Raw genomic sequence first — 14,804 nt, forward strand, 5'->3', positions numbered from 1 at the left:
CAATTATAACTTTTAACTTGAATTTTGCCATTTCAGTTTTATTTGAAATCAGTTATATTCTTTATTATACCGGTAATATAATATAATATATGAATAAAATCAAGCAGTTACACTGAGATTGTTTTTATTGGCGACAGGTAGCATTAAACCATCAAACTTAAATGTTTGTTTATTGCTGATGAATTTCCAATATTTTCTTATATTGGAATATTTTTCTTATTTTACTTTTAAATGGCAAGGATCCCTAAACAATCCCCTTGTGAGGTAAATTCTTTATTAGGCTTACAATATAATATAATTATAACAGCCTATAATATAATATATAATATAATATAATATAATATAATATAATATAATATAATATAATATAATATAATATAATATAATATAAAACGAATTGAAGCATTTAAACTAATATAGGCTATTATATCAGTTTAACTTCTTCGATTTGTAAAAAAAAAAAGTTAGTTATTAAATAGTGTGTTCAAGGGAACATGTGAACTATTTTAAAGTTATCTAAACATCTCTGAAACCCAAACCACACACATCTATAAACTCATGTGTTAGTGGTGTGTATATACAGTTCAGAAAAAAATTAAGTGACCACTTTACATTGAGAAATGTATGTTAAGTGGTCTCTTAATTTTTTTTTCAGAGCTGTAAATACACATATACATACACACTGACTTCAGGACGATGGATCTGGAAGTGGTAAAATGTGTTTTAGGCGCATATATATATATGCATTAAATAAGTTCTGTAGTGAACACAAGCTCAAGATATTTTCATGTTTTATTCTACAATATAAAATGCAATATAATATCCTCTAATGTTTATATATATATATATATATTAAAACTCATGTACTCACTAGTTTGCTTTCACAGCCTTGTTGTGTTTATAATCACGCACTTGTAAACTATTATAATTCAAAATTTCAGGAGAATATTTTTTCTAACAAACTCTGAATGAGCTGACTGAAGCTGACTGTGGTGTAGTTCGTTTATACCCACATTTAGCTTTTGACTTCTGCTTCAAAATTCCTAAAAGTTGTGTTTATTTATGAAGACTATCATGTTGAACAATCAAGAAACAAGAATCAAAAATGTATATTAGTCACAGATATATTTTCTGCAATAATCCAGAAGCCAATGGAAAAATCCTATTACTTTTTGTCGTAGGAACCAGGGTGACACTAACTTCTGGGTTGGCCTAAAAAAATATGCCATCCCTGCGCCAATCATATCAGTCTGTCACTAGTCACTATATGGGATCATTCCAGTCCTTCAGTCTCTGTGAGAATCCACTGCACACTCACCGCTCCATTTATCTGGTGATTGAGCCCTTTTGAAGAGGCGTCTCGTCTCCAACTGTTTTTCATCAACGGTTTGATCTCATCCTTTGAATGAGCTTCTGTCTCAAGTGATCTATGAAACAAATGACACTTAGAAGGTGATCAATGAAAGAAGTCAAACATGATTGAAGGCGTTTGGTGAAGTCCATCTCCACTAATCGAAGGAGTATTTGTAGCCATCTCAGCTGGGAAGTGGTAAATTAATGTTTATTGATACTATTGAATGCATTTCATAAGGAGTCTAATCCTGTGTAGCTCAGTATAAGAAAATAAATACTAAATGTGGATGTTTACAGATAATAATAAATAATAGATTTGATTTATAATGCACTTTTCATTCCGAAGAATCTCAAAGTGCAACAATAGAAAAGGGAAAAATAACCAAAAATGAATAAAAAGTAAAAATATAGAATAATACAAACAATCAACCAACACATAAAAAGCTTTTCTGAACAGAAAGCAGAGCTGATGGTGGAAGTCTTTGTAAGTTCCAAAGTACACTGGGAAGACCAACTCTTATATATATATATATATATGAAAATTATTTTATTAGAAAATTACTTTGATTGCATATTTTCATATTTAAATTTTTGTATTGAAAGTATGGTACATACTGGTAAAATGTACAAACAATTACATTAAAAAATAAACACTTCTAGACATACCATACAAATAAACCTGTAGCCCTAAAATTTCATGAACAGTAGAAGTGAAATCTGGGTACCGTCTTGCTTTTTAAAGTCATGTATGTTGAAAGTTTGGTCCCGTCAGCGAGGCACGCAAACATGAGTCATGTGGCTCTTAGATGGTAAGCTTTTCTTTGACATTCGTTCAGGCATTTTCAAGACCGTCTTTTTGCGCTCGCAATTTTCTAACATTAATAATAATAAGAATAGATTTTATTTATAATGCACTTTTCATTCTGAGGAATCTCAAAGTGCAACAGAGGGAACAAATAACAAAAAAAAAAAAAAGAATAACAAGTAAAAATAAAGAATAATAATAATCCCGAGGGAGACCACCAGTGAGTAGCCGACACCCAGAAGAGAGAGCAGTCGCAGCGAGCAACATGAAATGTCCTTCAAACCAGAACCAACCTCAACGGTTCAAACATAAACATTAGAGAAGCGGTGGAGAACGGCGAACAACGTCCTCAGTGGCTGCCTGCAATCAGCAACAGTCCCAATTGTAGATCTGACTGTTAGACTAGTCACAAGCATAAGAAAATAAAATCTAAATCTAACTGTACAGTTAACATGATTTGTGGGTGGAGAAGCGACCCCCCACGTTGCCTCATTACACTTTGACGGCGTGTTTCTTGCCACACTTGTTTCACGTGTATTCGGCGCCACCAATTGTTATTGACATGTTAAGTTCTAGATCGTGAATATAAGACACCCATTTTTTCAGATATATTTCTAAGAAAAATATATTCGAAACATCATGCATCAGCGCATCCTCCATGTTATGTGTCTATGCTTGACCTCAATTCATAAATCCTCTCCTGTGGCCTCACGGGATAGTAAAGTGTCCATCGAATGTGGAAGTAGTAGTACACTTTTAATGGACTTTTCGTCTGCTGTTTTTCAAATATTATGTCTTTGGACATACTATTACTCTTAATTAATCGCATGATATATACTAGGGAAGTATTTATTTCATGTTTTTGTTAATCTGCCTGTGGTTTTGATGCTCTGGATTGTTTATTTCTGATGCACACTTCCTGTTGTTCTTCTCTGTAGGTGCTTTATCATCTGTTTGAGGAGTACTCCAAAGTGGGCACGATCACTGTCTCCGATGTCTTCCTGGGTATCGTGTGTTTCCTGGTGGTGTCGTTGGGTGGCATCTTGGTAGGCGCCATCTACGGCCTCCTGGCGGCCTTCACGTCACGGTTCACCTCACACACTCGTGTCATCGAGCCTCTGTTCGTCTTTGTCTACAGCTACATGGCTTACCTGTCCGCGGAGGTGTTTCATCTGTCCGGCATCATGGCGTGAGTTCTGTAGAGCTGCTTTATAGTTTGTTTCATAATTGTACTAAATTGAGCTGAATATTGACTTAGGGATTCACCAATAGGATTTAGTTTTTTTGTACCCATACTGATTTTAAGTTATTGGCCAATTCTAGTACCAATATTGTCACTTGCTCACTTATTTGAACTTTTATCACTAAAATAGATGACTAGATAAAGATTATCAAAGCTAATGGATTATCAAAGTTCAAAAACACATGAATCAGGTATACTTGCTAGTTTCTCTAGTTTTTTTGTCATATTGAAAATATTCAACAGATCAACATTATAAGAGAGGCACAAAGTAAGAAAAAACTGAACATGAAAACCTTCAGAGGTTATTTTTTAAATCTATAAACTATATATTTTGTACAAACTTTTTTTTTTGTATTTAATTATCTTACCCCCAAAAAATGTTGAATGCAACAGACATTATTCAACTATACATTTAAGATACAGTGCCTTCACGCAGTGAATTAATAAACTATTGGTCTGTTATATTGGACTTTTCATCCTATATCCGATATGCTGATGGTTTTAAATTGATAAAAAAATCGTCCAATAAATATCAGTGGCTGATGTCCCATAAATACAGCTGAATTCTTATTATATTTTAAACATTTTGCACAATTAATACTTTTATTTTACCGTGAAGTTCCTTAATTTTTCTGCAAAATGACAGACGTTTTTATTTGAAATAACATGCACAGATTTATCATGCATAATGTGCAAGCAACACGCATTAAGAACATAAATTATATTATATATATATATATGTATATATATATAATAAATAATATTTCATGTTGATTTAAGCACTTAATTTAAATTTAGTTGTAAGCGTCGGGAGACTGAATTGCACAAGCATTTTCTGTTTCTGACTAGATGATAAAATCGATAAACAGGGCCAGGTGAAACTGGTCAGGGCTGCTATTTCTCAGATTTGAAAGCATGCAGTGATTTAACAGCTTGTCGCCGACCCTTGATATATCGTCAAAACGTGTTTAGACTCACTGCGTCTTCGAGGCTCGTAAGTGAATGCCTGTCAGAGCTCAGTCAATACTTCGATGCTGAAGACGGCTTTTGGTTATGATCTGGTGATGGCAGAGTGGATGATAAAAAGAGTCTCGGAGAAGCCTGGAGACAGAGCAGTAATTCACTATGGCCTGGTTTCACAGACATGGCTTAGATTAAGCCAGGATTAGGCCTTATTCCAATTAGGGAATTTAACTATATTTTATAAACATGGCTTATAAAAAACATTACTGTGCATCTTTTTAATTTATTTTTTTATTCTGTGGCTATGTGAAAACACCCACATGGTCTTTTTGGCTTATCCAAAGTGCTAACAATGCTAATGTCAGTCCCAGATAGACTGCAGGTTTCTGAAACACCCAATGGTGCAACTTAAACACACACTTTCTCACTGATGATGTGTCCAAGTTGCCCCTTTGGGTGTTTCAGAAACCTGCAGTCTATCTGGGAATGACATTAGCATTGCTTTAGCAGTGCTACATGACTTTGATATTTATTCATGTGTTTGCTTTGACATGACTAAAAAGGGTACTTTTCACCCCTTGTTTTAAAAAAACAAAAATCTATGTTATTTTATAAAAAATAACATGAGGCACAAGACATGAGGACACCACACAAGTCTTTAATGGCTCATTGCTTTTATTGCTCTTAAAAGCACATTTATTTTGTTTTTGAGCTGTGAAATATCCTATTATGCAAAACATTACTCCTCAGTGCTGTCACAGGAAGTGTTGTCACTGAGTTTCCCTTTTAAAAGAGGAACAAATGACAGAGGAGGCGCCTCACTAGCACAGAATGATCAACTCTGATAATGTCATCACAATGACCCAGCTCAGTTTAACTGCGTATTTTAGCGGGTCATACATTTAACAGGTGGTTAGCCATTGAATCGCACCTCCTTAAAGGGATAGTTCACCCAAAAATGAAATTGATGTCATTAATGACTCACCCTAATGTCGTTCCACACCCGTAAGACCTCCGTTCATCATCGGAACACAAGGTGTTTCTCAATGTCAAGGATGCTTCCTTGGAAGGACTGATCCTTCCAAGTCACTTCCTTCAGAGGCTAGGCGAGGCTCCTCTCTAGCATTCGGAGAACACGTAAATGGAACAGGCTACAAGTGCACGTCATTGCGTCATTACGTCAGTGAAAAGGTCCGTTGGCCATCAATATCGTTATGTGTAACGTTATTAGGGGCCAAGCACCGAAGGTGCGGAGGCACCTATTGAAATCGTTAGTGTTCCTATTATTAGGGGCCAAGCACCGAAGGTGCGGAGGCACCTATTGAAATCGTTAGTGTTCCTATTATTAGGGGCCAAGCACCGAAGGTGCGGAGGCACCTATTGAAATCGTTAGTGTTCCTATTATTATTATTCTGCTTCTTCTTCTTCTTCTTCTTCCGCCATAGGAGTCTCTGGCAGCCCATAGAACCGTATGGTAAAAAGTTGTGAAATTTGGCACACTCATAGAGGCCAGTCTGAGCTGTCACTATAGCAAATTTGGTGCCTCTAACTCAATCCCTCTAGCGCCACCACCTGTCCAAAGTTTCACTCATATTTATGCTTATAACTTTTGACCCCTAAGGGCTAGAAACAAAATTCTTTTTTCATCGGATTCCTTGGCTCAAGCCGATTCGATTTCACCCTATGATGTCATTTTCCGGTATGCAAATTTTCCCGCCATTTTGAATTTTCTGAAAAACCTACTTTTTCGAACTCCTCCTAGGCCGTTGCTCCGATTTTCACGAAAATTGAAACAGATCATCTTCAGAGCATGTTGACAAAAAGTTATGGAATTCAAGTTGATTCGTCCAATCGTTTTCAATAAACGCACAAACAAATTTTACGTGGAGGTTGCAAAAACACACTAAAGGCTATATCTCCGCAACGCTTTATCGTATTCAAACCAACCTTGGTACATGTCATCACAAGCATGACTTGAAGCAACATGCAGCGTTTCGGCGCAGCGCCACCTACCTGTCCGGAGATACGAAAAATGCCTATTTTGGCTTATAACTTCTGAACCGTTTATCCAAAAATCATAAAATTGGTCTCATTAGATTCAGGGCGTCATGCCGAGTCGACTGATATCCAATTTTACCATGTCGGCCATTTTGGATGTCGGCCATTTTGAATTATGTGCAAAAATGCTGTATTTTATGAACGCATGAACAGATTGTTATGAAACTTGGTATGGGTCATCACCACGATGCCCTGAAGTAGCCTGAGAAGTTTCGAAACAGCGCCACCTAGTGGAGAATTTTTTTTTTCAAACGCTTATAACTTTGGGTGTGGTTGACATATTTTGATGGGAGTGTGTTTTTTGGTCTCCTGAATCCTTGCCGACTCCAACGATACCAGACTTGCCAGGTTTCGGCATATGGTTTGCGCAGAGTTGTAATTTAGTGCTTAAAAAACATTTGCTGATATCTTCGAAACCGCTAGTCCGATCGAGACGAAACCAGCCTCAGAAGTTCGGAAACATAGGTCGATAGCTATACGCTAATGCCCAAATCTCAAAATATTGATAGTAAGGGGTAGTAAAATCCAATCAAAGTCAGGTGTCAGTCATTTTTTACGTGTTTTTTCATATAAATGTCTATAACTCCAAAACAAAATGAAATATTTTCACCAAACTTGACACACATATGTATGGGCTCACTACGAGGACACATAAAAAAATTGGTGGGATTGTGCCTCTTGGTGGCGCTATAATAAAACAAAACATGAAATTCCCATTGACTTCAATGCAGTATTACGGTTTAAAATGCTAATGCTATAATTTAAGAATGCACTAGTGTATCGTTACAAAACTCGGTATGTGTCTTCCGCTCTATGTACCGAAGATATTCAAAAAGTTTCGGGGCAGCGCCACCTTGTGGTCAAAAGTTGTAATAAAATGTACAAAAATGCTAATAACTTTTGATTAAATTAGCCTATTGTAATGAGACTGGTCATAATACATTCATTGGCTCATGCCGAGAAGATAGATACCAATTTTGCCATATTTTGCAAACATATCTGTGCTCCATCTTGTTATTTGTTAAAAATCTACTTTTTCAAACTCATCCTAGACCGTTTGTCCGATTTTCACCAAAATTGATCCGTATCGTCTTCAGACCATGCTGACAAATACTTATGGATTTCGGATTGATAGACAAAACAGTTTTCATATACCACTGCAACAGAGTTGAGCCATGATGCAAAAATTACTCTTGAGGCTGTATCTCTGCAATGCTTTGACATATTGACACCAAACTTTGCATGTGTCATTGTCATCTCAATCTGACTAAACCACATCAGTTTCGTAACAGTGACACCTATTGGTCGAAAGTGATAAACCATTAAACCATTATTATTGACTGTATTTAAAATTTGACTGCTATTTTGCCTAAAATCAACTTAATAGGTCCTTAATGGCTCATTGTTGCAGTTGGCTTGAGACTTCCAGCCATGCTGGCATGTCTTGTCTTCTTCTTTGCGCTTGGCCCCGATAATGGCTGCTTGCAGCTATATTTATTATTCTGCTTCTTCTTCCGCCATAGGAGTCTCTGGCAGCCCATAGAACCGTATGGTAAAAAGTTGTGAAATTTGGCACACTCATAGAGGCCAGTCTGAGCTGTCACTATAGCAAATTTGGTGCCTCTAACTCAATCCCTCTAGCGCCACCACCTGTCCAAAGTTTCACTCATATTTATGCTTATAACTTTTGACCCCTAAGGGCTAGAAACAAAATTCTTTTTTCATCGGATTCCTTGGCTCAAGCCGATTCGATTTCACCCTATGATGTCATTTTCCGGTATGCAAATTTTCCCGCCATTTTGAATTTTCTGAAAAACCTACTTTTTCGAACTCCTCCTAGGCCGTTGCTCCGATTTTCACGAAAATTGAAACAGATCATCTTCAGAGCATGTTGACAAAAAGTTATGGAATTCAAGTTGATTCGTCCAATCGTTTTCAATAAACGCACAAACAAATTTTACGTGGAGGTTGCAAAAACACACTAAAGGCTATATCTCCGCAACGCTTTATCGTATTCAAACCAACCTTGGTACATGTCATCACAAGCATGACTTGAAGCAACATGCAGCGTTTCGGCGCAGCGCCACCTACCTGTCCGGAGATACGAAAAATGCCTATTTTGGCTTATAACTTCTGAACCGTTTATCCAAAAATCATAAAATTGGTCTCATTAGATTCAGGGCGTCATGCCGAGTCGACTGATATCCAATTTTACCATGTCGGCCATTTTGGATGTCGGCCATTTTGAATTATGTGCAAAAATGCTGTATTTTATGAACGCATGAACAGATTGTTATGAAACTTGGTATGGGTCATCACCACGATGCCCTGAAGTAGCCTGAGAAGTTTCGAAACAGCGCCACCTAGTGGAGAATTTTTTTTTTCAAACGCTTATAACTTTGGGTGTGGTTGACATATTTTGATGGGAGTGTGTTTTTTGGTCTCCTGAATCCTTGCCAACTCCAACGATACCAGACTTGCCAGGTTTCGGCATATGGTTTGCGCAGAGTTGTAATTTAGTGCTTAAAAAACATTTGCTGATATCTTCGAAACCGCTAGTCCGATCGAGACGAAACCAGCCTCAGAAGTTCGGAAACATAGGTCGATAGCTATACGCTAATGCCCAAATCTCAAAATATTGATAGTAAGGGGTAGTAAAATCCAATCAAAGTCAGGTGTCAGTCATTTTTTACGTGTTTTTTCATATAAATGTCTATAACTCCAAAACAAAATGAAATATTTTCACCAAACTTGACACACATATGTATGGGCTCACTACGAGGACACATAAAAAAATTGGTGGGATTGTGCCTCTTGGTGGCGCTATAATAAAACAAAACATGAAATTCCCATTGACTTCAATGCAGTATTACGGTTTAAAATGCTAATGCTATAATTTAAGAATGCACTAGTGTATCGTTACAAAACTCGGTATGTGTCTTCCGCTCTATGTCCCGAAGATATTCAAAAAGTTTCGGGGCAGCGCCACCTTGTGGTCAAAAGTTGTAATAAAATGTACAAAAATGCTAATAACTTTTGATTAAATTAGCCTATTGTAATGAGACTGGTCATAATACATTCATTGGCTCATGCCGAGAAGATAGATACCAATTTTGCCATATTTTGCAAACATATCTGTGCTCCATCTTGTTATTTGTTAAAAATCTACTTTTTCAAACTCATCCTAGACCGTTTGTCCGATTTTCACCAAAATTGATCCGTATCGTCTTCAGACCATGCTGACAAATACTTATGGATTTCGGATTGATAGACAAAACAGTTTTCATATACCACTGCAACAGAGTTGAGCCATGATGCAAAAATTACTCTTGAGGCTGTATCTCTGCAATGCTTTGACATATTGACACCAAACTTTGCATGTGTCATTGTCATCTCAATCTGACTAAACCACATCAGTTTCGTAACAGTGACACCTATTGGTCGAAAGTGATAAACCATTAAACCATTATTATTGACTGTATTTAAAATTTGACTGCTATTTTGCCTAAAATCAACTTAATAGGTCCTTAATGGCTCATTGTTGCAGTTGGCTTGAGACTTCCAGCCATGCTGGCATGTCTTGTCTTCTTCTTTGCGCTTGGCCCCGATAATGGCTGCTTGTTATTATTCTGCTTCTTCTTCTTCTTCTTCTTCTTCTTCTTCTTCCGCCATAGGAGTCTCTGGCAGCCCATAGAACCGTATGGTAAAAAGTTGTGAAATTTGGCACACTCATAGAGGCCAGTCTGAGCTGTCACTATAGCAAATTTGGTGCCTCTAACTCAATCCCTCTAGCGCCACCACCTGTCCAAAGTTTCACTCATATTTATGCTTATAACTTTTGACCCCTAAGGGCTAGAAACAAAATTCTTTTTTCATCGGATTCCTTGGCTCAAGCCGATTCGATTTCACCCTATGATGTCATTTTCCGGTATGCAAATTTTCCCGCCATTTTGAATTTTCTGAAAAACCTACTTTTTCGAACTCCTCCTAGGCCGTTGCTCCGATTTTCACGAAAATTGAAACAGATCATCTTCAGAGCATGTTGACAAAAAGTTATGGAATTCAAGTTGATTCGTCCAATCGTTTTCAATAAACGCACAAACAAATTTTACGTGGAGGTTGCAAAAACACACTAAAGGCTATATCTCCGCAACGCTTTATCGTATTCAAACCAACCTTGGTACATGTCATCACAAGCATGACTTGAAGCAACATGCAGCGTTTCGGCGCAGCGCCACCTACCTGTCCGGAGATACGAAAAATGCCTATTTTGGCTTATAACTTCTGAACCGTTTATCCAAAAATCATAAAATTGGTCTCATTAGATTCAGGGCGTCATGCCGAGTCGACTGATATCCAATTTTACCATGTCGGCCATTTTGGATGTCGGCCATTTTGAATTATGTGCAAAAATGCTGTATTTTATGAACGCATGAACAGATTGTTATGAAACTTGGTATGGGTCATCACCACGATGCCCTGAAGTAGCCTGAGAAGTTTCGAAACAGCGCCACCTAGTGGAGAATTTTTTTTTTCAAACGCTTATAACTTTGGGTGTGGTTGACATATTTTGATGGGAGTGTGTTTTTTGGTCTCCTGAATCCTTGCCGACTCCAACGATACCAGACTTGCCAGGTTTCGGCATATGGTTTGCGCAGAGTTGTAATTTAGTGCTTAAAAAACATTTGCTGATATCTTCGAAACCGCTAGTCCGATCGAGACGAAACCAGCCTCAGAAGTTCGGAAACATAGGTCGATAGCTATACGCTAATGCCCAAATCTCAAAATATTGATAGTAAGGGGTAGTAAAATCCAATCAAAGTCAGGTGTCAGTCATTTTTTACGTGTTTTTTCATATAAATGTCTATAACTCCAAAACAAAATGAAATATTTTCACCAAACTTGACACACATATGTATGGGCTCACTACGAGGACACATAAAAAAATTGGTGGGATTGTGCCTCTTGGTGGCGCTATAATAAAACAAAACATGAAATTCCCATTGACTTCAATGCAGTATTACGGTTTAAAATGCTAATGCTATAATTTAAGAATGCACTAGTGTATCGTTACAAAACTCGGTATGTGTCTTCCGCTCTATGTCCCGAAGATATTCAAAAAGTTTCGGGGCAGCGCCACCTTGTGGTCAAAAGTTGTAATAAAATGTACAAAAATGCTAATAACTTTTGATTAAATTAGCCTATTGTAATGAGACTGGTCATAATACATTCATTGGCTCATGCCGAGAAGATAGATACCAATTTTGCCATATTTTGCAAACATATCTGTGCTCCATCTTGTTATTTGTTAAAAATCTACTTTTTCAAACTCATCCTAGACCGTTTGTCCGATTTTCACCAAAATTGATCCGTATCGTCTTCAGACCATGCTGACAAATACTTATGGATTTCGGATTGATAGACAAAACAGTTTTCATATACCACTGCAACAGAGTTGAGCCATGATGCAAAAATTACTCTTGAGGCTGTATCTCTGCAATGCTTTGACATATTGACACCAAACTTTGCATGTGTCATTGTCATCTCAATCTGACTAAACCACATCAGTTTCGTAACAGTGACACCTATTGGTCGAAAGTGATAAACCATTAAACCATTATTATTGACTGTATTTAAAATTTGACTGCTATTTTGCCTAAAATCAACTTAATAGGTCCTTAATGGCTCATTGTTGCAGTTGGCTTGAGACTTCCAGCCATGCTGGCATGTCTTGTCTTCTTCTTTGCGCTTGGCCCCGATAATGGCTGCTTGCAGCTATATTTATTATTCTGCTTCTTCTTCTTCTTCTTCTTCTTCTTCTTCTTCTTCTTCCGCCATAGGAGTCTCTGGCAGCCCATAGAACCGTATGGTAAAAAGTTGTGAAATTTGGCACACTCATAGAGGCCAGTCTGAGCTGTCACTATAGCAAATTTGGTGCCTCTAACTCAATCCCTCTAGCGCCACCACCTGTCCAAAGTTTCACTCATATTTATGCTTATAACTTTTGACCCCTAAGGGCTAGAAACAAAATTCTTTTTTCATCGGATTCCTTGGCTCAAGCCGATTCGATTTCACCCTATGATGTCATTTTCCGGTATGCAAATTTTCCCGCCATTTTGAATTTTCTGAAAAACCTACTTTTTCGAACTCCTCCTAGGCCGTTGCTCCGATTTTCACGAAAATTGAAACAGATCATCTTCATAGCATGCTGACAAAAAGTTGTGGAATTTAAGTTGATTCGTCCAATCGTTTTCAATAAACGCACAAACAAATTTTACGTAGAGGTTGCAAAAACACACTAAAGGCTATATCTCCGCAACGCTTTATCGTATTCAAACCAAACTTGGTACATGTCATCACAAGCATGACCTGAAGCAACATGCAGCGTTTCGGCGCAGCGCCACCTACCGGTCCGGAGATACGAAAAATGCATATTTTGGCTTATAACTTCTGAACCGTTTATCCAAAAATCATAAAATTGGTCTCATTAGATTCAGGGCGTCATGCCGAGTCGACTGATATCCAATTTTACCATGTCGGCCATTTTGGATGTCGGCCATTTTGAATTATGTGCAAAAATGCTGTATTTTATGAACGCATGAACGGATTGTTACGAAACTTGGTATGGGTCATCACCACGATGCCCTGAAGTAGCCTGAGAAGTTTCGAAACAGCGCCACCTAGTGGATAATTCTTTTTTTTCAAACGCTTATAACTTTGGGTGTGAGTGAAAAATTTTGATGGGAGTAGCTTTTTTGGGCTCCTGAATCCTTGCCGAGTCCAACGATACAAGACATGCCCAGTTTCGGCATATGGTTTGCGCAGCGTTGTAATTTAGCGCTTAAAAAACATTTGCTGATATCTTCAAAACCGCTAGTCCGATCGAGACGAAACCAGCCTCAGAAGTTCGGAAACATAGGTCGATAGCTATACGCTAATGCCCAAATGTCAAAATATTGATAGTAAGGGGTAGTAAAATCCAATCAAAGTCAGGTGTCAGTCATTTTTTACGTGTTTTTTCATATAAATGTCTATAACTCCAAAACAAAATGAAATATTTTCACCAAACTTGACACACATATGTATGGGCTCACTACGAGGACACATAAAAAAATTGGTGGGATTGTGCCTCTTGGTGGCGCTATAATAAAACAAAACATGAAATTCCCATTGACTTCAATGCAGTATTACGGTTTAAAATGCTAATGCTATAATTTAAGAATGCACTAGTGTATCATTACAAAACTCGGTATGTGTCTTCCGCTCTATGTCCCGAAGATATTCAAAAAGTTTCGGGGCAGCGCCACCTTGAGGTCAAAAGTTGTAATAAAATGTACAAAAATGCTAATAACTTTTGATTAAATTAGCCTATTGTAATGAGACTGGTCATAATACATTCATTGGCTCATGCCGAGAAGATAGATACCAATTTTGCCATATTTTGCAAACATATCTGTGCTCCATCTTGTTATTTGTTAAAAATCTACTTTTTCAAACTCATCCTAGACCGTTTGTCCGATTTTCACCAAAATTGATCCGTATCGTCTTCAGACCATGCTGACAAATACTTATGGATTTCGGATTGATAGACAAAACAGTTTTCATATACCACTGCAACAGAGTTGAGCCATGATGCAAAAATTACTCTTGAGGCTGTATCTCTGCAATGCTTTGACATATTGACACCAAACTTTGCATGTGTCATTGTCATCTCAATCTGACTAAACCACATCAGTTTCGTAACAGTGACACCTATTGGTCGAAAGTGATAAACCATTAAACCATTATTATTGACTGTATTTAAAATTTGACTGCTATTTTGCCTAAAATCAACTTAATAGGTCCTTAATGGCTCATTGTTGCAGTTGGCTTGAGACTTCCAGCCATGCTGGCATGTCTTGTCTTCTTCTTTGCGCTTGGCCCCGATAATGGCTGCTTGCAGCTATATTTTGTAATTATTTTTATATCAATACAGTAGTAATTTTTACCGGCATTTAAACTTTAAACTTTACTTATATTTACTACGGTTATAACAAATGTTTAGTAACGTAAATAAAAGCATTGCGGCAAGCAGCGAGGTGAGGGACCGTGAGAGCGGGCCGGTGGAGTGATAATGAGCGGCAGCTGATCGCCACACCGGTCTCTGCTCACGGCAGTGATGGGAGTATAATTGGAGGAGCATGGAAGACGAGAGAGGACTAGGCCTGGACTTTGTTATGGTTTGTTAATGTTTTAATATATGTGTGCGGGCAGAGGGGCTTCCCGCGTTACTTTCGTTTTGTTTATTATTTATTATAAAGTTGTTGAACGTTTGCCGGTTCCCGCCTCCTTCCTTCCCATCTACAAACCCCGATACAAGCATATTTGCCCCGTTCACGCTCC

The 14,804-nt window shown here is 37.7% G+C and overlaps 1 protein-coding gene across 1 annotated transcript in view; it reads left to right on the plus strand.

Annotated features, from left to right (window-relative positions):
* The window catches only part of slc9a1a (solute carrier family 9 member A1a), a 72,758-nt gene that overhangs the window by 39,497 nt on the left and 18,457 nt on the right, over positions 1-14,804 (plus strand). The window contains exon 3 of the mRNA XM_067447842.1: positions 3,097-3,347. Coding sequence (XP_067303943.1) covers positions 3,097-3,347 — 251 coding nt within the window. The remainder of the gene's footprint in view (positions 1-3,096; positions 3,348-14,804) is intronic.

This window comes from Pseudorasbora parva, chromosome 7, assembly GCF_024679245.1.
Source record: "Pseudorasbora parva isolate DD20220531a chromosome 7, ASM2467924v1, whole genome shotgun sequence".
Taxonomy (NCBI): Eukaryota; Metazoa; Chordata; class Actinopteri; order Cypriniformes; family Gobionidae; genus Pseudorasbora; species Pseudorasbora parva.